The sequence below is a fragment of the Mustelus asterias genome, chromosome 17, assembly GCF_964213995.1.
Source record: "Mustelus asterias chromosome 17, sMusAst1.hap1.1, whole genome shotgun sequence".
Taxonomy (NCBI): Eukaryota; Metazoa; Chordata; class Chondrichthyes; order Carcharhiniformes; family Triakidae; genus Mustelus; species Mustelus asterias.
Window position 1 is genome coordinate 58,808,975 of NC_135817.1, and position 23,769 is coordinate 58,832,743.

A 23,769-nucleotide genomic window follows, 5' to 3' on the forward strand; every position below is an offset into this window, starting at 1 on the left:
GAAAACAGCTGAGGGAAAGCATGGTCTGAAAGAAGATTTTAAAGAGTGCCTTTTTGAGAGTGGTGTTTGTAAACATTTGCAACAATGATCTGGGGGTAAGTGGGGGAGAAATCCACGGAAGATCCATTGAGTGGTTTCAGAGTCGGCTGTTATCCGTGAAATCTGCGTACTTTTGTGAAGCCAAGGGGGGGGAGCAGAGGAGTATTGCAAGAAAAATTTTCATGTTTAATAATTTTTTTTTGTTAACAGCTAATTGACACCTGTGACTGTTCCTCAACATTTCATTTTAGAAAACGAGGGTCTTCTGAGCCAGGGTTCCATTCCGAGATCTCCCATCCAGTAGTAACAACAACTGGAATCGTAATATCTGTGCTAGCCCTTTTGAAAGAGTTGTCCAATTTAGTTCAGCGATTCAGTTGATTTTTCCCATAACCTTGCAAACTAGCCCTTTTCAAGTACATATTGAATTCCCTTTTAAAAGTTCCAATGAAAATCTAATTCCTACACTGTCTCAGGTAGTGTGATCTTCATAAACCTTTGCAAATTCCCTGCTGGTCCTTCAGTGAATTATTTTAAACCCACTGCTATCAACCATTTGAGACCATTTAACTTATCGGATCTTTGAAAAATTATTCTCCGAGTACAAGCACCCTACACCCAACAGTGAAGTCATGTCTCATATTGGAATTCATTGAAGATGTAACAGAAACATAACTTAAGAAATAGCATCTCAGACAATTCAGACCCATGCCCATCCATATTTGTGATAGAAAGAACAAAGAATACACTGCATTAAATTTCTGTACACAAGGATGAATTGCACACACATCACAAAAGCACCATGAGAATTGAAACATTACCGCATGAAAGACAAGTTGCTTGTATGCTTTTTTCTCCAGTAATACAAACACTTACTGTGAATCTTCGACTGGTACAACATTCTGCGGATCCTCTCGATTTCTTTTATTCTTTTTCTCATTCCAGTAATCATTCAGTTTCAGTCCCAGTGCTTGAATCGTCAGTCTTTAATTCAGGAAACAAAAGTTCATAAAAGGTATGTTCCAAACTTGAATTCAGACACTGTTGCTAAAACAGGCTACCACTGAAAAAACGCTTGATGGACAATTAAAGGAGATGGTTTAGCAGGTCCTTCAACATTGATTAAACTTGCTAAGCAAAACCAAAAGCTAAAATGTCATAGCATATAATTCATGCAAGCAAATCCCCATAAACACAAAAATGGGAGATAAAAGGAAGTGGTGTAAAGATGTTACCGTGAACCAGACTTAGAGACAGGCTCAGTTGTGCTCTGTACGAGCACCTGACTAAATACAGCCATTAAAAAATTTTCAAAAAGGGAAAATAGCTGCACAAAGAATAAGATTGGAATTTGCGGTTCTCCAAGCATCGTGTATGCTGACTGCAACCTTACTTTTAGTTTCTTCAATCAATAACGTCATTCTGCAATATTCTTGGCAGGAGATGTAATGCTACAATACTGTGCCCATTTCCACCCTCAAAGTGCTCCATGTAATGGGCAACTGACAATGTCTGATTATTACTAAAATAAAAGAGCAACAAACAGCACATAGGCCCAGTGCTGTCTCACCAAGACTAATTCTTTAGTTGGCTCACTAGGTTTCAAACCTTTGTGATTAGTGTCGACTAATAGACATGTTGCCCGGCCGTAGAATGAGCAGAACACATTGCTCTGAAATGCAAGGACAGCTATTTTAAAGCATTCGCACTCCAAATGCTTAGAAGCTGTGCACAGCCAAAACTGGTTAGCACAAACGTTAAACGTAAATGCAACGGCTGAAATGATTGTGTTTGTCAGTGCTATGGGACTTTCTGCTTCATCACTATTAAGACGACATTTACACTGTCCCTGATTCTCACCATATATACTATGAATTTGCAGTAGTGTTAAGTGTACTTTATATGTACCTGATGTCACATTCCTGCTTTGATTGCAAACACATGGATAGAGCATCATATATTTTTGAAAAACAATACAAGGGACAAATTAAAAGTATGTTGAGACTGGAGATATCTGGCTCAGTGCTCTTTCCTGTGCTGGGTTAGGCAGTTTAATTGCCAATTATTTTGTGAGCAAGTTAACATTATTCACTTGCTGAACCTCAAGCCTCCATGGCTGGCGTGAAAGCTACTTGTGCACTTTATCAGAATAACTTTATCCTGGTTGGAAAACTGAAAATAATCAGCAAACTGACCTTGGGCCAACAAAGCCTATTTTGGTTCACAGTAAAAGAAAACCCACATATCCAAAGTCAAATTAAAACTCAAGTTACCAGGAAAGCATGAAAAACTACAGTGGTGCAAAACCATTTAAAATGACACATTATTTCTAGAGAGATCATGAAGTATGACAATTGTAAACTTCCTTTCTTCTATAAAAAGGGTATAAAAATGCAAAGAAATTAAGGTGAGTGCATACTTTAAGAGATGTAGCTGGAACTTAAAGTACTGCAAGTGTATTGTACTGAGGATAAGATAGTTTCCCTGAAACCTTATTTTACCTATACTCATTCGTATAATCAAAGTCCTGTTTGTTATGTGTGGGCTTGAGAAAGTTGCACTCGATAACTCCAATGACACCCACTCCCATGTTGTTTGCCTGAAAGGAAATGATAGAATGGATTCATGTTATTGTAGGTTCAGACGCCAAATGTAAATTCTAATTTTAATTCTAATTTCAAACCATGATTGATCTTAATTTATAAAAGTACTTACTCTGAGCTGACAGCCAACCTTTTCGTAAGATTTAATAAGTCTGTTTTTATGATACATCATTATCCCAAAATGCTCTTTGTTTCTCCAGTTAAAGCCAAAGGTTATTTTTATGTTTTTGTTCTTAAAGAGCATTAAGGAAATTACACTACAGCCATCACAATAATGGAAATTAAACAATGAGCAGCTATGGTTTTAATGTGGCTTCTCAAACACGTAGTAAATAAAAAACCTTAATGTTTTATGTTACACTGACTTCCTGGCATTAAGGAATGGAATTGAACAGACCAGTCTTCTCCACCAATATGAAGTGGTAATAGTAGAATGTTGCCTAAATATGGACAAGTGAATTTAAATACCATGCAAATTACATATCTTGCGTTATTCCCTCAATACTAAAGATATATAATGCTTAAAATAAAATTCTTTACCAACCTAAAAGATGACAGAGGACTCACTCATGAAACAGCTGAAGACGGCTGCATTTAGGACACTACTTTAAGGAGCTCCTGCAATAATATCCTGGGGCTGAGATGATTTGTCTCCAACAGCCATAATCAACTTGTGTTGTGCTACTTTCAACTGTCTGGACAGTCATCTCCCCCTCTGGTGGAATCCAGACTGAGCATCGGTAAACAGGTTAATGCTGAATGCCACACGACAGGACTGTCAACAACATCTCCAAACACTTGAGGAGTAAACTCGGCAGCGGGCTATTTTAAAATTAGTGTCACATAATAAGAAAGCTAATTAATAACCTTACTGTAGAGGAGCCTTTGGAATAGTGACCCTAATATGATAGAAGAGTGCATCACGTTTGAATGCGATAAGTAAGAGTTTATTCTGAAACTGTCTTAAATCTGAAGAAAAGAAATTATGAAAGTTTGAGGATTGTTGTTGGTACAGTAATTGTCAAATGGGTGGAATGGCCACCTTGATGGGCCGAATGGTGGTCTTCTGCACTTTAGGGATTCTATAATGAGATGGAGGGTCCCCTCAAGCGTAAAGACAGATTTTTGCCTCCAAACCTACAGACCAGTGACTATGCATGAAAAGATTTTAAAACTGATATGCTTTGGGATGTCTTGAGTGTGTGAGATGCACTATTCAACTATTAACTTTCCCCCGATAAAGTTATTGTGGAAATTAATTGTGAAAATCAATAATTTTTCAATTTACTTTCTCTTATTTAGTTGTAACATTGTAAGCTTAAAAAGAGCACGGGCAGGTGCGGTGCATCTTTTTCACTAACAATCCAGTTCCAAAATAAATAATAAGGAAAAATGGTAAGGTTGTAAAGCATATTACCATCTAACCTTTTTTTCTTTTCAGGAACCAAAATCAATTGTTCACTTATCTTCGCCTGGATTAGGATCTCAACATATGGCTGTGAACTTTTGTCCTACCGTACAGTACAGTGCACTATTCAAAATTCCCATTCTGGTCAGTGTTTCACCACAAGAGATGTACACTTCCTAAAAACATATTTTATACCACACAAGTCTGGCCATAACAATATTTTATTTAAATTAACTTTAAAAGGATACAATAAAGCTTGGTCTGTATATGTCATGTTCAATGTGAGCAAGACTTTTAGAAATAAGTTGAGTTTTGACTTTCATTCCCAGGAGAATAATTTGCATCCGTGGCTTCAGATACAGAATACTACAATACGCCTGAAAATAAAACATAAGCTGTAAGCATCAAGTGGACTGACTATAGTGCAGAAATATTCTTCAAATATTCCGAGATTACCTCATGAATGTCATTGCTTGGGAACAAATACATGTCAATTTTAAAATTCAATTTCAAATTTTCAGATTAAACAGTTTTTCATTTTTGCCCTTAGTCTATATTAAAATGGAATGTCAAAATAAAATTTTGTCAAATGCACTAACTTCAATTAATAGTAATTTAACAATGAGCAATCCCTTTATAGAGGTCTTGGTGTCTGAAACTCCAGGCTCAAGACACTGCCGGATTTCATGGTCAAGGAAGATGTGTTTATAACATAGTCAAGCAGTTTGAATATCAATTTGCAACTCCTTCCAACATATGCCAATGTCAAGTGGTAAGAGTGGAAGAGATTCATAAGACCATAAGATATAGAAGCAGAATTAGGCCATTCGGCCCATTGAGTCTGCTCCACCATTCAATCATGGCTGATAGGTTTCTCAACCGCGTTCTCCTGCCTTTTCCCCATAACCTTTGATCCCCTTCCCAATAAAGAACCTATCTCTGTCTTAAATATACTCAATGACCTGACCTCCACAACCTTCTGTGGCAATGAATTCCAGAGATTCACCACCTTCTGGCTGAAGAAATCCCTCCTCATTTCGGTGCTTAAAGGGTCATCCTTTTATTCTGAGGTTGTGCCCTCGGATCCTAGTCATGCCTACTAAAGGAAATATCTTTCCCACATTCACACTATCCAGGCCTTTCTCTGTGAAAAGCTGATTCCTGGTCAGCTATGTGATGGAAAGATATTGGAGCTTCAACCATCACTATTCATAGCTCCAGGCTATAGCATGCACTGGTTTTGACCCCTATTCCTGCTGAGGTGGATTTGGAACCTGCCTCCTTGCAGTACCCGTGAAGATTGTGGCGCTATTCATCAGACCCACTTTCAGGCAGTGAACTCACGAAGAAGAATCTCCTCACAATGCCATATCTTTGCTCACGCTCACCTTTTAAAATTGTCAAACCAGGAAAAATTGAAATCGCACAACATGATCAGAAATAAAGCAATTCAGTGGTAACTAAGGGTTTTTGTTAGACACAAACTTCAATCACAAACTGCCTGAGCTCCCAAATTAGCAGAATAATAAGCAATTTCTAAGCTCGCTAGAAAATCGTCATATCAAACTTACCCTTAATGAATAATCACTTTCAGGTACAATTTGGTCCATCCTTTCCTGCCTTTTGTATTTTCTCTTTCCTGTGTCATCATCCAAAATATCTCCAGGGATTCTGATATCTTGCTTATCAGATTCAAAGTCGAACTCTGGCCTTCCATCCTTGGTCCTTGAAACAAAATAAGACTATTAAATCCGTGGCTTATTTTAATCCATAAAATTTAGCTCCAGAAATTAAACTAAACTCCTTCAAATGACAATCATGGCTATTATAACTGGTGTTCTTACTGGAGCAAAAGAGATTAGAGAAGATCTAACTGAGGTGTTCAAACATCATGGGGTTTTGATAAGAAACAGAATTCCATTGGTTACTGCGTCAGTAATTAGAGTGTATCTGTTCAAGATCATCACCAAATACATGGAAAGGTTTACATTAGGACATGGAATAACCCAAGGAACAGAGGTGGAAGTGGATCCACGCGGGAACTGAATCAAAGTTTGCAAAAGAAACTTTTTAAAGGGGTATTATAGTAATTGAGCCAAATGCCTGGATCCACTGCAGTTCACCTACCACCGCAACAGGTCCACAGCAGACGCCTTCTCCCTGGCCCTACTCTCAACACTGGAACACCCAGATAACAAAGACACCTATGTCAAAACTCCTATTTATTGACTACAGCTGAGCCTTCAACACCATTATTCCTACGAAACTCAGCTTCAAACTCCGTGGCCTGGGCCTCAGCTCCTCCCTCTGCGACTGGATCCTGAACTTCCTAACTCACAGACCATAATCAGTAAGGACGGGCAACAACACTTCCTCCATGATCATCCTCAACAGCAGTGCCCCACAAGGCTGTGTCCTCATGTCCTCACCCCCTTACTATACTCCTTATACGCCTGTGTAGCCAAATTCCCCTCCAACTCGATTTTCAAGTTTGCTGACACCACCATAATGGATCGGATCTCAAACAATGACGAGAGTGTACAGGAATGAGATAGAGAATCTGGTGAACTGATGCGGTGATAATAATCTCTCCCTCAATGTCAACAAAATGAAGGAGATTGTCATCGACTTCAGGAAGTGTAGTGGAGAACATGTCCCTGTCTACTTTTACAGATGCACCATAGAAAGCATTCTTTCTGGTTGTATCACAGCTTGGTATGGCTCCTGCTCTGACCAAGACCGCAAGGAACTACAAAAGGTCATGAATGTAGTCCAATCCATCACACAAACCAACCTCCTATCCATTGACTCTGTCTACACTTCCCACTGCCTCGGCAAAGCAGCCAGCATAATTAAGGACACCACGCACCCCAGACATTCTCTCTCCACCTTCTTCCATCGGGAAAAAGATACAAAAGTCTGAGGTCACGTACTAACCAACTCAACAACAGCTTCTTCCCTGCTGCCATCAGACTTTTGAATGGACCTACCTTGCATTAAGTTGATCTTTCTCTAGACCCTGGCTATAATGTAACACTACATTCTGCACTCTCTTGTTTCATTCTCGATGAATGGTATGCTGTGTCTGTATAGCGCGCAAGAAACAATACTTTTCACTGTATGCTAATACACGTGACAATAATAAATCAAATCAAAATGCCAGTTTGCCATCACGAAAGACCCTTTATCATGTACCAAACAAAGGGCCGTACCCATGGCTTACAACGAGACAGTCTACACCTCGGGACCTACAAAGCTGGTCTGGGGTGAGCAGCAGGTTTTAAAAGACCCTGTGAACCTCTTGTCATTAGACAAGCCCCTGCAGTCAATAAGGAAGCTCATATCCACGAATCCCACGGGGAGATCTATCGATGATCCGCTGTGCCCTTCACAACAGGTATGAGGGAAGACCAGGGGAATGGGACTAAGTAGGGAAGAGTAGGGAACTGGGACTAAGTAGGCTGCTCTTCCAGAGAGCCAGCTCAAATGTGGTGAGCTAAAGTGCCTCAATCTGTTCTGCAAAATTTTATAATGCCACGACCATATCAGACACCAGGAAATGAGCAGTTCAAAATATAATTTTTTTAAAAAGTCTATAAATCAGTGAGAGCTACTGCACCTCCCATCTAGTCTGAGCATTACAATAAGGGGTGGGATTCTCCAGCCAAAACCGGAGAATCCCGCCCGAGGCCAATGAACCTTTGTGTGGTCCGCCCCCGGCCCACTACGATTCCCCCCTTTCTATCATAACTTTTATATTCTTAAGGTACTAATTAACTGAGTTTAACTTACATTCTTACATTCCAAATGATAATCCTTGTTCCTCGTTTTCCACAAATAGCATCCAGTTCTGCCAGGAGCTCCTTTTCCGTACTGAATAAAGAATGCTGTAAAATTGCTTTCAAACTGGACTGCATGTCCTCACTGACAAGCTTTTGTAAGACTGGTATTAAGGAATACAAGCATATATTCAATATGCAACAGCTTGTAACTCAACAGCACGTCAACATTTCTGATTGCCATGAATTTTAACCAAACTTTCAAAGAATATTGTGAATATACAAGGCCCACACACACACACAGATAAGGTAGACCTCTCAGACTCAAGATATAGAAACATTTCAAGGAAATACTTCTAGTGGTAGCTAAGAAGAAAATACTTATCTTCCCCATATAGTCCTCATTTAACCACAGATTTGCTGATTCAATTCAGAGTTTCCTGCAGTCAGTTCCGGGTCATAGCTGTGGCAGCAAAAAGGAACAACAGTGTCCTTGACGTAGGGTAAATAAACAAAAAGGCCAAATTGCCTGTTGCTGATCACTTTTGCAGCAGGGACAGTATCAGGCACCAGGTCCACCCCATGACCAAATCACGCGTTGGCATTTCCAGGCAATGTTCACCATTGCCTATGGCCCCAATATCATGGAATATTAAACCAGATGGGCTGTAGTGGTTCAAGAAGGCGACTCACCATCAGCTTCAAGGGCAATTAGGAATTGGCAACAAATACTGCCAGCGACACCCACATCACACAAATGAAGAAAAAACCCTGCAGAGTACTAATATGCTATGCCAGGGAACAATTGAATGAGAATTCTGTAACACAACACGGAACATTGTGTTCAGCTACTCAAACAAAACAACATATGGGTATGCCAAGTATACACTAGTCACTTTTCAATAGGAAATGTTCCACATCCCCTGGCAACTAAGTTGAACATCGACAATCCCAGTCACAAACATGCTTATGCTGGAGAAAAGGACGGGCAGATAATGTAGTGTCTTAAACAATTATCTTCAACCAAAAAAGGATATTGTTCTGGTTAAATGTAATAATTGGTACAATCACGTTTTCGGCTTTTATTGCTTCAAGGTACGTCTGAGACAAGAAGCCCACACTGCACGTTTCTCCATTTTTTGTAAAAACCATTGCATCTTTTCCCAGCCGCATAGATCCAGACTTGAAACCATTGCCATAAAGGCCAACAGGAGCATGACCATTTATTGCCACTTTGTCACTGAATCCAAAGCTGGGAGGAACGAGAAATAAACTTGCATTAAGATAAATTTTAAACGTTTCAAACTAAAATAGTACCTCACTTTTCAAACTTGAAGAAACAAACTTGCAAAATCCCAAAATATAATATATATATACAAACAAATAATTTAGTATTGCAGTGCTGGAATGAGAAGTTAAAAAATCTGGATTACAAAATATATTAATCTTAAATGACAGCCAAATGTTTTGAACACCCCAACTGCGCAGGAATCTGCCATTATCACCCATCTCCTCCAAAACCAACCCAAGTCCATTTCTCTTGCAAACTACTGCTCAATCCCCAACCTTCAATCCTCTCAAGTCCTTAAACTCAGTCTTATGCTTGTGAAGCATTTTTAAATCTCTCCTATTATGGCCATCGTATCAAAATGGCTATCAAAACCAGATCTTACTGTAACAAAACTTATCCATCCTCATTGTTCTCAACTTGTCTGCAGCCTTCAAGGAAGCTGACCACACCATTCTCCTCCAAGGCCTCTCCAATGCCAAACAGTCCGATTTCATTCATTTTTGCTTAATCGTAGCCAGAAAATCACCTGCAACGGTTTCTCTTCTTGATATTGCACCATTATGTCTGGTGTCCCGCGAGGACCTGCCCTTGGTCTCCTATTATTTACGTGTGTTCCCCCCCCCCACAATACCTTTGAAAACAGTATCAGTCTGCACATGTATGACATCCAGCTCGAAACTCATTACTAAATCTGCTGACTCCTCCACTGTCTCTAGATCCTCAGAATATAGTTACAAAATCCGTCAATTTCCTCCAATTACATATCAAGAATACTGAAGCTTTTATCTTGGGTCATTTATCTTGGGTCACCACAATCCCCATTCCTAAACCACCAACTCCATCCCGCTCCCTGGCAACTGTCTGGGGCTGAACCAAACGGTTGGCAATCTTGGTGTCATATTTGATCCTGAGCTACTGATCACAATTGTGCCATCACTAAGGCTGTCTACTTCCACTTCTAGATAATGCTATTGCCTTAGCTTAACTGCTGTTGAAATCCCACATCCATGCCTTTGTTACCTCTAGACTTGGCTATTCCAAAGCATTCCTCGCCAGCCTCCCATATTCAACCTTTCATAAACTTGAAGTCATCTGAAACTCTGTTGTCTATGTAATTACTCACACCAGGTCCCATTCACCCATTATCCCATGCTCACTGACCTACACTAGCTTCTAGTTAAGCAATGCCTTGATTTCATATCCCTCCACGAGCTTGCTCCATGCAACCTCAGTTATTTCCTCCAGCCCCACAGCTGTGAAGAGATCAGTGCTCCTCCAATTCTGGCCTCTTGAGCATCCAACCTTCAGTTGCCAAGCCCAATAACTCAGGAATTCTCTCCCTAAACATTTTCACCTCTCAACCTTTCTTTCCTCCTTGATGACACTCCTTAAAACCTACGTCTTTGACCAAGCTTGTAGTCATCTACCCCATTATCTCCGAATAAGTTGTGTCAAATTTGCTTTTTAACATTCCTGTGAAGGCTCCTGGGATGTTTTATGTTAAAAGGTGCTATACAAGTACAAACAAGTGCAGTTGCTGAATCATTTCAAGCCTTTTCACTCTCACCAGTGAACATGTGGGTGTCCTTATAATTGTACAAACTTTAGTCTATACACACTGGTCTGATGACTTTTTCCAAAAAGGAGTGGTTATATTGTCAGGTGCTTTCTTCATTCTAAAGGGATTCAGAATCACTGAAATATGTATCTTGGACTAGTTTCAGTCTCTCAGTAGTTTCCAGTTGATCCCCAAAACGGCAGTTTACAGTCTATAAGACAACCAAATAGCGCTAATTGCAGCTTTCAAACAGAGTCCCATAATTGTGCAATCGGAGCTATGACCAATTACTTTAAGCTGTTGCTTGCACCAACATGATGTGATCTCATGTAAAATTCAACCAGAAAAGCTACCAGTATATCAAGGAATTGTCTACTGTTCATACTTCAAAGTTGTTCCACTCAAATTCCTGGTTAATTTTAAGCATAAGAGCTTTGAATTATCGTGAATAGAATGTACCTCAGTGATAGTCTTTTAGTTAATTTATAACAAAAGCAACAACTTACCTCAACATTTTGTGCAACTTGTTTTGATTCATCCCCTGTCCATTGTCAGCAAATATCAAGCAAATCCTGTTTTTTATGAGGGTTTTATCAATCCACATCTGCTTTGCATTTACATCCGGATCATATGCATTATCTGGAAAAGTAAAACAAAAGTCAAATAATAGAACAAAACATGATTATTATTTAAGTAAACCCATTTTAGATACTATTAAACAAAAAGCATATTATTTAGCAAACCACTTCCTTTGCATAGTAAGTTGCAGGACATTACACCCTTCAGGAGAAAATCAATCACAGTAACTTTTCAGTTAATTTGTTTAAAAAAGATTATATATTTGAAAGAAGGATCCATGACAGTGAGAACCATTCTGGTTTCTCAAACCTAAAAATGTTTTCCATTAAACTATATGTGCACAAAGTAGAGGAGACAACATTTTAAATTATGCCAGTGAATCCAATGGGTAAAAGCAGCACTACAGGGTAAATGCACACCTTTGTTTTACTGGATTGCTGTTGGCAACCTCAGATAATGAAGAGGTCTACTCTTTATACACTAAAGACCATCTACTTCCATAGTTTCTCAACACGGAGGCCAAGAAGTGAAAGTTCTGGACAAGCACACCAGACATTTTACAAGGTTGCAATCATCCATTGCCAAAACAGTTACACAAGTCATCAGGTATCAAGCATAGTACTTGCAATATTATGCTGTGATAATTGCTGTGTTTCCAATGATGCATGAAACCAAAATCCTAACTGCTCTCATCTCAGTGCACTGGAATGGTAGTAATTTTCCTGTGTCCTGGGCCAATATTTACCATTCAACCAACATCTGCACAAGCAGATTATTCAATTCACTGATGTTTGTAGAACATTGCAGCATGCAGACTAGCTGTCACATTCGTCTACAATAGTGACTATACCAGAAAAGTAATACATTGGAAGCACATTAGGATATCCCAATTTCTATCTCTTTCAGGGTATCTATGAGTGCAAAACCAGCTGAACCGTCCGAAGTTAATTATTTAAAACCACTTTGGATGGTTCCCAGCCCAGAGCAATTGTCCAAGGGAAGTTGGCCCTGCTGGATAATCGCTGCCTAAACCCTTATGTGGAAACTTCCAAGAAGGATTCCCCAGCACATCTCTGAATCCCCCAAATCCAATGCTGGGAAACAGGGGGTAGTCCTAAAGGTGTTATGAGTGCATCATCAGCTAACAATCTTAATAGTTTAATAAACAATTTGTATTTATAATCCGGACATTTATCTAGTCAAACTTCCCAAGGCATTCCATACAACTTTGAAATAAGATTTGACACCGAGTCATACAAGGAGATACAAGGTCAGGTGACCAAAAACCTGGCAATACTCAGGCAGCATCGATGGAGAGAAACCATGTCATATTCAATGTGTTGACATGTTTGAGTAATTTTACAACGCTCATTTTGTCTGAAATTGTAGTGGCAAAGCCAAGATGCATTGGCCATGCTAAATTTTCTGTGTAACCGAACTGGTGCAGGAGTGTGGCAACTAGGGAATTTTCACAGTAACTTCATTGCAGTGCTAATGTAAGCCTCTTGTGACAATAATAATTTTTAAAGAATGATTGTCAACCTTGTTAAGAACATAAGAAATAGGAGCAGGAGTAGGCCATCTAACCCCTCGAGCCTGCCCCGCCATTCAATAAGATCGTGGCTGATCTGAAGTGGATCAGTTCCACTTACCCGCCTGATCCCTATGACCCCTAATTCCCTTACCGATCAGGAATCCATCTATCCGTGATTTAAACATATTCAACGAGGTAGCCTCCACCACTTCAGTGGGCAGAGAATTCCAGAGATTCACCACCCTCTGCGAGAAGAAGTTCCTCCTCAACTCTGTCCTAAACTGACCCCCCTTTATTTTGAGGCTGTGCCCTCTAGTTCTAGCTTCCTTTCTAAGTGGAAAGAATCTCTCCACCTCTACCCTATCCAGCCCCTTCATTATTTTATAGGTCTCTATAAGATCCCCCCTCAGCCTTCTAAATTCCAACGAGTACAAACCCAATCTGCTCAGTCTCTCCTCATAATCAACACCCTTCATCCCTGGTGTCAACCTGGTGAACCTTCTCTGCACTCCCTCCAAGGCCAATATATCCTTCGCAAATAAGGGGACCAATACTGCACACAGTATTCCAGCTGCGGCCTCACCAATGCCCTGTACAGATGCAGCGAGACATCTCTGCTTTTATATTCTATCCCCCTTGCGATATAGGCCAACATGGGCGGCACGGTAGCACAGTGGTTAGCACTGCTGCTTCACAGCTCCAGGGTCCCGGGTTCGATTCCCGGCTCGGGTCACTGTCTGTGTGGAGTTTGCACATTCTCCTCGTGTCTGCGTGGGTTTCCTCCGGGTGCTCCGGTTTCCTCCCACAGTCCAAAGATGTGCAGGTTAGGTTGATTGGCCATGCTAAAATTGCCCCTTAGTGTCCTGGGATGCGTAGGTTAAAGGGATTAGTGGGTAAATATCTGGGGGTAGGGCCTGGGTGGGATTGTGGTCGGTGCAGACTCGATGGGCCGAATGGCCTCCTTCTGCACAGTAGGGTTTCTAACATCCCATTTGCCTTCTTGATCACTTGTTGCACCTGCAGACTGGGTTTTTGCGTCTCATGCACAAGGACCCCCAGGTCCCTTTGCACAGTAGCATGTTGTAATCTTTTTCCATTTTTCCATAATAATCCAATTTGCTATTATTTCCTCCAAAGTTCAAAAAGATGCCAGCATGTAATTATTGTTTACACCATTTTGCACATTTGCATGCAAACATATGAATTAGGAGCAGGTGGCCAATTGGCCCCTCAAGCCTTCTCTGTCATTCAATAAGATTGTGGCTAATCTGATTGCAACCTCCTGCCTAACCCCAATAACCTATCACCCTCTTTTTATCAGGAATCTACCTATTTCTGCCTTAAAAATCTACCTATTTCTGCCTTAAAAATATTCTGTGTTTCTACTTTAGATCTTTGCTTAATTACAAGTTGGAACAACTAAGAACAATAGCAGAGATAAGAAAGGTCAACAAAAACCAGGGAGTCCACAAAGTTGCAAACATTAATGTAACTCTCATTCAATCATGGTAGCTTGATTAGTCTAACTAATTCAATTGTGTTAGATTGCTGAGCTGTCATGTGGTCATGAAGGAACAACGATAGAACCAAATCTCATTACGTCAGCCAAGGCAAACCACGGCCAAGTATGACAGCCAGCGCCGAGAAATAAAAACACAAACAGGAAAAGGGTGAACCACAAAAGCGAAGGAGAAGTAGAGGTGACAAGACAACAAGACAGGAGAGGAAACAACCAAGTGATCAGAGAACCTACCCTCTGATTTGTAATAAGCAATTTCAAATGAAATCTACTAATGTATAAAATATACATTATTTAGAAAAAAAAGAGAAAATAAAACCTGATGGTGATTGCAGTGAAAAGTGTTCACTATAGTAACCACAACAGTAGCAGAGATCGTGTAGACCTGTGAAAAAAATTGGCAGTGATAGTTGTCCACTAACATTGATATTTATAATCTCCAAATCAAAGCAATTGAGCAGAAAAAAACATGACGACAAGGTATGTCAAATGATACAGCTGTCAGTCATTTGACTCTTCATGCCCATGTCGCTCTTTGCTAGGCCCTACTGAATCAATTCACTCACTCGCTCTTTCTCTATCACCCTGTAAACATTTCCCCTTCCAAGTATCCATCCAAAATCTCTTTCCAGTATTACTAATTCTAAACCAGATTGCATTACATGTTACAACAGCTCACTTTGATAAAAAAAAATAATTTCCCTTCATCACCTCTAGTTCTTTTCACTTGAAATCTGTACCCTCTGCTTGCCGATCAGTCGGCCGCTAGAATCACTCTCTTTCAAAGCTGGGTATTGTGAACACTCATCAAATTGCCTCTTAATGCTCCCTGCTTTATGGTGAACAGCTTTGAGTTTCCTCCAGATAACTGAAGTCCCTCATCCCCTGACCATCCAGAAAATCTCTTCTGCAGCAACTCCAAGGTCTTGACACTATTCCTAAAGTGCGGTGTCCATAGTTAGACAGTACTCCAGATGAAGCCTGACCAGTGTTTATATGGCTTCAGCATAGCTTCCTTACTTTGTACTCTATTAACTAAAGCAAGGATCCCTTATGCTTTTTCTTTAAAAAGCCTTCGAAACTGGCCCTTTCACCTTCAAACACTCCCAGGTATCTGTCCTTGCATCCCCCTTTAGTTCATATTGCCTCTCTTCATTTTGAATCACAAGTGGGTGTCTGCTGCCTCTCCTCATTGTGCATACAGTTAGGGCTTGAGGACTTGATATAGTGTTGATTGAACCATCCTTGGATATTAACACCCCATTAATTCTGTTCTGCTTCAAATCAGATGGCTTCCTACTTGGGAGCCAGTCCATTTCCCTAAGGATTCTCTGACTCTGCACAGAGTGGTTTGCCAGGCCCTACATTAGTTGGCAGTTTCTTGCAGTGATATTGTCAGCTTTCCATATGACACTGTGGGCTATTGCACTAAGTGCACTTGAAACAGTCGGATAATTGCATGTTTATGACAGATAGAAAAAAAAACCTACCAAGTAGTTATAGCCATTAGGAAAGACTGTGCAAGCAGGACTCTCCTCTGGGGAGAAGGCTGAGGGGTGAACTAATGGGATTATGAAAGGACAGCACAGTAGCACAATGGTTAGCACTGCTGCCTCACAGCACCAGGGACCCGGGTTTGATTCCCAACTTGGGTTACTGTCTGCGTGGAGTTTGCACGTTCTCCCCGTGTCTGCAAGGGCTTCCTCCGGGTGCTCTGGTTCCCACCCACATTCTAGAAGACGTGCTGGTTAGGTGCATTGACCCGAACAAGCGCCGGACTGTGGCGACTAGGGGAATTTCACAGCAACTTCATTGCAGTGTTAATGTAAGCCTTACTTGGTGACCAATAAATAAAACTTTTCATTAGGATAGATTTCACTGTTCCCACTTGTGAAGTCCAAAACTGAGGGCCATAAATATAAAATGGTCACCAATAAACCCAGCAAGAAATTTAGAAAATAGCATATAGCATAGACGCACTCAAGAAACTAGATTAGCAAATGAGGAAGAACAGAAGAGAAAGATATGTTGACAGGCGCGATGAAGTAGGGTGGGAGGCAGCTCAAGTGGAGCATAAACATTGGTACAGATAGAGCTGTTGGGCTGAATGGCCTGTTCCTGTATTGTAAATGCTATGCAAGTACATAAGTCCACATTTTCTGCCGTGTTTGACCATTTCACCAGTTCCTTAGACAATTGTGAATTTGTGCTGTCTGTCTCTTTAAATCATGGGTTTTGAATTTACCAACAAGTCTAGTGAATACTTTATCACACATCTTTTTAAAATTCCACTTATGCAACAGATCTGTGTGTTTCAGAACCTAAGATTGACTATACTTTTGCCGGACAAAAAGGTAGACAGGGAGGTAAATTCAATGTCACAAATCGGAACGATTACTAGGGAGTGGTTAACAGGTTTAGACAAGTCGTTTCAACCACAAATGGGAAACACAGTCTGGGATCAGACATTGCTTTCTCCTAACTTGCTAGCAGTTCTTGTGCCACGAGGAGGCTGCCTTTGGTGATGTTCTTTTTCTCCATCTGGCAAACCTGATCAGGACCATACTCATCTAATTAGCCCCCCCTCTCTCCTTAATCACACCCTACCCTGTCATTGATCATGCACTGACATGCCTTTTCTGACCAGCCAAATACAATTCACATGAAGACTACTTGCATCTATCCTTGTTACCTCCCTTATTTCAAGACTTCAGGGTCTTATCTCTTGGAGGCCTTTACATTCCATTCTGGTCTATTCTGCTTAGTAAAAGCAGCTTTAAGAGCTAAGTAAGTAACCTTAAGCTCCTTTGGAGCCCGAGGTTCCACACAAAAGGATATCTACTTATATGTATACATAAAGAATAAAAATACATGAAAATATATACATTTTATACAAAAATGTATAAAAGGCCAAACAAACATCATTTCATTGTGTAACCAAGCTGTTCCAGTACAGCTATAAGACCAGCACTCCCGATAATGTGAAGTATTGCTTACATAGGCCTGTTCACAAAGGACCTGTTCACAAAGGACAAATCATTGACAATAAGGCAGCATTTATATGGGGTGTGGCATCAAAGTGTTCTATGGGAAAACTCTCCATCGATTGGAAGTCATACCTAGCACAAATCATGGTGGCCGTGGTTATTGGAGATTATTGGGCAGCACGGTGGCACAGTGGCTAGCACTGCTGCCTCAGGTTCAATTCTGGCCTCTGGCCTCTGATCACTGTGCGGAGTTTGCACTTTCTCCCCGTGTCTGCATGGGTTTCCTCCGGGTGCTCCAGTTTCCTCCCACAGTCCAAAGATGTGTGGGTTAGGTTCATTGGCCATGCTAAATTGTCCCTAGTGTCAGGGAGATTAGCTGGGGAAGTGCATGGGGTTACAGAAATAAGGCCTGGGTGGGATTGTGGTCAGTACAGGCACGATGGGCCGAATGACCTCCTTCTGTACTGTCGGAATTCTATGATCTTAGCCCCATGACACCACGCCTAGAGTTCTTCATGGTAATGCCCATGCCCAACCGTCTTAAACTGCTTCATGACCTTCCCTTCATCATAAGCTCAGAAGTGAGATGCTTAACTGATGATTGCAGTGGACAAGACCATTTTCAACTCCTCAGAAAACAAAGCAGTTCAAGTCTACAAGCAGCAAGAACTGGACAGCACTCAGATTTGGGTTGATAAATGGCAAGTAGCGTCTCACACAAGGACCAAGTTAAGATCATCCCCAACAAGGAAGAATGTACCCACCTCCTCTTGATGTCCGATGGCATTACCATCGCTGAACATAAATACTGTGGCTTCAAGAGTATGTCGGGAGGCTGATAATTCTCCAGTAACTCACCTCCCAACCCCTCAAAGCCTATCCACTATTCACAAGGCACAAGCCAGAGTGTGATAGAACAGTCTTGGATGCAGGGATAGATCCATTGGCCATGCTAAATTCAGTGTACCTGAACAGGGGCGACTACGGAATTTCACAGTAACTTCATTGCAGTGTTAATGCAACCCTTACTTGTGGCTAATAAATAAACTTTTTAAAAAAGAATGTATAAAGTTTATTTATTCGTCACAAGTAAGGCATACATTAACACTGCAATGAAGTTACTGTGAAATTCCCCTAGTCGCCACACCACAGCGCCTGTTAGGGTCAATGCACCTAACTAGCACAAGTTTGCAGATGGCACTAAAATAGTTAGGAAAGCAAGTTGCAATGAGGAAATAATTTACAAATGGATATGGATATGTTAGCTGAGCGAGCCAAAATTTGGCAGATAGAATTCAACATGGATAAGCATTTCGGTCGGAAGAATAAGGAAAATCTAAATGTAGAGAAACTTCAAAATGCATGAGCAATCTGGGTCTCCTCATGCATAAGTCACAGAAAGTTAGTATGCAGATGCATCAGGTAATAAGGAAGGCAAATGGAATTTTAACATTCATTGCTAAATAGGGAAGTGCTGCTGCAACTGTGCAGGGCATTGGTGAGACCGCCCTGGAATACGGCGCACAGTTTTGGTCTCCTTACACGAGGAGGAGCGTAAATGCATCAGAGTCAGTTCAGAGGTGGTTCACTCGATTGATTCCAGGGATGAAGGACTTGTCTTATGAAGAGAGATTGAGCGATTTAAGCCTATAACTCACTGGAGTTTAAATGAATAACAGATCTAATTGAGGTATAGAAGATTCTAACGGAGATTGACAGGATGGATGTTTCCCCTCATTGGACATTCTAGAACTAGTTTTAGGCCAAGGTGTGGCAGATTTAAAACACAGAGGAGGAATTACTTCAAAGAGTCGAGAATCTGTGTAATTCTCTATCCCAGACTGTGGTGGATGCCGGAACGCTAACCAAATTTGAGGAGATAGATAGGTTTTAAATGAGTAGCAGGATGAAAGTTTATGGGGAGTGAACAGGAAGGCGGTAATGAGGCTAAGATCAGATCAGCCATGGTTGTATTGAATGGCAGAGCAGGCGCGAGGGGTGGAATTGCCTACTCCTGCTCCTAGTGCTTACATTATGTCTCCATTTGCTTGATGAGTGTACCTCCAAAGCCCTCACTGGCCTGGATGATCAACACCCTATCCACCAAGTTAAATATTCACTTGTTCCACCACCGATACACAAGTGGCAGCAGTGCGCACCACCTACAAGATACAATGCAGCAACTTTGCAAGCTGCCTTTGACAGCAACATCCAAATCTGCAACCTCTACCATCCAAAAGAACAAGAGCAGCAGACAGATAGGGGCTCCCTCCAGGTCACATGGCATTCTGACTTTTAAATATAATCGCCATTCATCAACGCGGGGTCAATTTCTTGGCACTCCCTCCCTAACAGTGCTGAGAATGCACTTACACCGCTTGGACAGCAGCCATTGCATGCTCACCAACATCTTCGCCAGGGTAATAATGAATAGGAAACAAATTCTGACTTTGCTGGGGAGGCTCGCATTTTATGAATACATTTTTTAAAAATTAGACATTTTGATGTGGATCATGCCCTTTCTGCTTGTGCCACACTTTCCTGCATCAGACTTGAATTTTCTATTCATTACCAGCAATGAATCACATTGCATGTATGTTTCTCCTAATATGACACAGCTAGGCGAGGCCAAGTTATTGTACCTGCAATTGGCTGAACTCCAGTTCCAACTCCCAAGTCTTCTGAGGAACTCTGAAGGGGAAATGTCCACTCTACATCTGTCCTGTCAATCTCCTTTACAATCTTATATACCTCAATAAGATCTCTCATTCATCTAAACTCCAGCGAGTATAGGCCTAATCTGCTCACTCTCTCTTCATAAGACAAGATTGTCATCCAAAATTATCGCCTTATTTCAAATGTGCAATACAGCTGCTTCCTTACTAATTCCAAAAAGAATTCAAAGTGTGGTCCTGGCCAAATATTGCTGGAAACTTGGCTAAATTAGAGACACTAGTGATTGATGGGAAATGTGGCCAAAAAGACTCTTCAAGGAATCATAAGGAATCTGCCACAGGGTACAGGACAGCAGGAGGTCTGGACTTCAAAAGGTGAGTTTTAACAGTTTAAGTGCCAGGGATGTATGTGAGATTAGCAAAATGGTTGTAAACAATCACCTGTCACACTTGAAGTAAGGAATAGTTATCATAATGGATAGGAAGCCATTAACTGGACATCTGAAGTGATCTGAAGGAACAAAGAATTGCAAACAGACAGTCCCAAGAAAGATACAAGTATTGTCACAGGCTTAGCAAAATCAGAGACAACCTATAGAAAACCATCGTGGAAGAACATAGCCTCAAGCAGTTGGGCTTAAAGGAGGAGTTCTTTCCCCGTTCATACCTGGCGGGCACAATTAGATTGTGATGTCTCCACAACTTCACTACAAGTCATTAGGTAAGTATTGTTTGTTTAAACCTATAATGAGGAATTTGCAGTGGTAGCAGGAGGTGGTAAAATTTTGTGTTTTTTAAACAGAGTATAGTGATAGGCATTGGGATATTCTATTTTGTTCAATAAAGTGATTTGATTCAAGAATAAGTGTTGCGTCTGTCAATCGACTGGAGAGGGGGTCTCAGTCAACAAAAGCATCTGAACAACCTGAAATCCTTGATGGTAGCAACCCAGCTCATGACTGGGGTGGCAAGGTGGCACAGTGGTTAGCACTGCTGCCTCACAGCGCCAGGGACATGGGTTCGATTCCCGGCTTGGGCCGCTGTCTGTGTGGAGTTTGCACGTTCTCCCCATGTCTGCGTGAGTTTCCTCCAGGAGCTCCGGTTTCCTCCCACAGTCCAAAGATGTGTGGGTTAGGTTCATTGGTCATGCTAAATTGCCCCTTAGTGTCCTGGGATGCGGGGTAAAAATGTGGTGTTATGGGGATAAGGCCTGGGTGGGATTGCTGTCAGTGCAGACTCAATGGGCCGAATGGCCCCCTTCTGCACTGTAGGGATTCCATAATGACCGGTTTTCTCCAAAGGGGTATCTGGTGTCCAAGTGATCCACGCTCCAATCAAGGCTCAAAGTTTGAGAATCAATCATTGGAAATCCCTCTCTAATTTCCACGGCAATTTCTGCAAGAAGAAACCTATTTTCTGCTGCACTTGGCCATCCACTACACTGTAACTTCCATAGCTCATGCCCTCCCGCCTAAACCTCCAGGGTTTCAAAGTCAAGTGTCATGTTTAGGGCATTATTCAAAAGACGATTCTGCAATCCTGTGTTAATGAGGGAAGTTAGGAAAAGGCTAGAAGCAGGACACTTAGAAAATCAAAATACAATCTGGCAGAGAAAACACGGTTTTGAGAAAGGGAAATCATGTTTGCCGAATATCAAGAAAGTAACAAGCAAGGTGGAACGGGAAGCTGGAAATACTGCACGTTTGGATTTCCAAAAGACATGCGACAAGGTGTCACATCAAAGGCTACTTTACAAAATAGAAGCTCATGGTGTTGGGGGTCACTTATTAGCATGAACAGAGGATTGGTTAGCTAACAAGAAGCAGAGAGTAGGGACAAATGGATCAATTTTAGGTTGAAAAGCTGTAACTAGTGGAATACCATAGGGATCAGTGCTGGGCCTCAGCTGTTTACTGTCTTTCTCAATGACTAGGATGAAAGGCTGATGGTATGATAACTAAATTTACCGATAATACTAAGCGGTCGTGAGAATATCGAGTCTACAGAGGGACTCAGATAGCTTATTGTTCGTTCATCGTCGTCGATGAGGACCTCGACACCATTAGTCATTATGAGGCTGGATGCGGTGTCCGAAGGTGACTGATCAGGCCAATTCGGGCACGGAATGTCCTGGCACATATTGGGCAAACTTGTGTAGGCGCTGTAGTTGTTGCGCTGGTGGCTCTGGACTTGTGCAGCTCGCGCTTAGGTTGTGCTTCAGCATTGCACCTTGCTTCATAAGCTTGACAGCCCTTGTGGATGATGCAGCGCCAGGTAGGGCGGTTTTGTGCCAGCATTTCCCAGATGGCCGTGTCTATGTCAAGCGACTTCAGGGAGGCCTCGAGTGTGTCTTTATAACGTTTCTTCTGCCCTCCATGCGAGCGTCTTCCAGCAGAGAGTTCCCCAAAAAGGAACTGCTTGGGTCCCGCATACGGATGACATGACCTGCCCACCGGGTCTGTGCTCTCATCAGCAGTGTGTGGACTGATGGTAGACTTGCTCTAGAGAGAACTTCAGTGTCTGGTACTTTGTCTTGCCATTTGATGCGTAATATTCTGCGAAGACAAGTCATGTGGAAATGATTGAGTTGTCTTGCATGCCTTCGATACACAGTCCACGTTTCACAGGGGTACAGGAGGGTAGTAAGTACCACGGCGCTGTAGACCTTCAGTTTTGTTGCTGGACTGATTCCTCGACGTTCCCATACAGTGGAACGCAGTCTACTGAAAGCAGAGCTCGCCTTTGCTATTCTGCAGTTAACTTCTGTATCAATAGTCACTGCTCGGGAGGGGGTACTGCCAAGATAAGTGAACTGGTCCACTGCCTGTAGTTTCTGCCCTTTGATTGTGATTATGGGTTCTGTGTACGGTGCACGGGGAGCAGGCCGGTGCACGGGGAGCAGGCCGGTGCACGGGGAGCAGGCCGGTGCACGGGGAGCAGGCCGGTGCACGGGGAGCAGGCCGGTGCACGGGGAGCAGGCCGGTGCACGGGGAGCAGGCCGGTGCACGGGGAGCAGGCCGGTGCACGGGGAGCAGGCCGGTGCACGGGGAGCAGGCCGGTGCACGGGGAGCAGGCCGGTGCACGGGGAGCAGGCCGGTGCACGGGGAGCAGGCCGGTGCACGGGGAGCAGGCCGGTGCACGGGGAGCAGGCCGGTGCACGGGGAGCAGGCCGGTGCACGGGGAGCAGGCCGGTGCACGGGGAGCAGGCCGGTGCACGGGGAGCAGGCCGGTGCACGGGGAGCAGGCCGGTGCACGGGGAGCAGGCCGGTGCACGAGGAGCAGGCCGGTGCACGAGGAGCAGGCCGGTGCACGAGGAGCAGGCCGGTGCACGAGGAGCAGGCCGGTGCACGAGGAGCAGGCCGGTGCACGAGGAGCAGGCCGGTGCACGAGGAGCAGGCCGGTGCACGAGGAGCAGGCCGGTGCACGAGGAGCAGGCCGGTGCACGAGGAGCAGGCCGGTGCACGAGGAGCAGGCCGGTGCACGAGGAGCAGGCCGGTGCACGAGGAGCAGGCCGGTGCACGAGGAGCAGGCCGGTGCACGAGGAGCAGGCCGGTGCACGAGGAGCAGGCCGGTGCACGAGGAGCAGGCCGGTGCACGAGGAGCAGGCCGGTGCACGAGGAGCAGGCCGGTGCACGAGGAGCAGGCCGGTGCACGAGGAGCAGGCCGGTGCACGAGGAGCAGGCCGGTGCACGAGGAGCAGGCCGGTGCACGAGGAGCAGGCCGGTGCACGAGGAGCAGGCCGGTGCACGAGGAGCAGGCCGGTGCACGAGGAGCAGGCCGGTGCACGAGGAGCAGGC

The 23,769-nt window shown here is 42.8% G+C and overlaps 1 protein-coding gene across 3 annotated transcripts in view; it reads right to left on the reverse strand.

Annotated features, from left to right (window-relative positions):
- The window catches only part of morc3a (MORC family CW-type zinc finger 3a), a 67,259-nt gene that overhangs the window by 38,886 nt on the left and 4,604 nt on the right, over nt 1-23,769 (reverse strand). For 2 of the 3 annotated variants that reach the window (XR_013499921.1, XM_078232770.1), the window contains exons 3-10: nt 11,185-11,317; nt 8,867-9,081; nt 7,843-7,987; nt 5,622-5,775; nt 4,299-4,427; nt 2,755-2,874; nt 2,541-2,638; nt 916-1,023 (exon numbers count right to left, since the gene is read on the reverse strand). Coding sequence is in view for 2 of the 3 variants with exons in the window: in XM_078232770.1 (XP_078088896.1) it covers nt 916-1,023; nt 2,541-2,638; nt 2,755-2,874; nt 4,299-4,427; nt 5,622-5,775; nt 7,843-7,987; nt 8,867-9,081; nt 11,185-11,317 (1,102 nt within the window). In the remaining variant the exon portion in view is untranslated. Of the gene's footprint in view, nt 1-915; nt 1,024-2,540; nt 2,639-2,754; nt 2,875-4,298; nt 4,428-5,621; nt 5,776-7,842; nt 7,988-8,853; nt 9,082-11,184; nt 11,318-23,769 lie in introns of all 3 variants that reach the window. The other variant, XM_078232771.1, reaches the window with a different exon arrangement.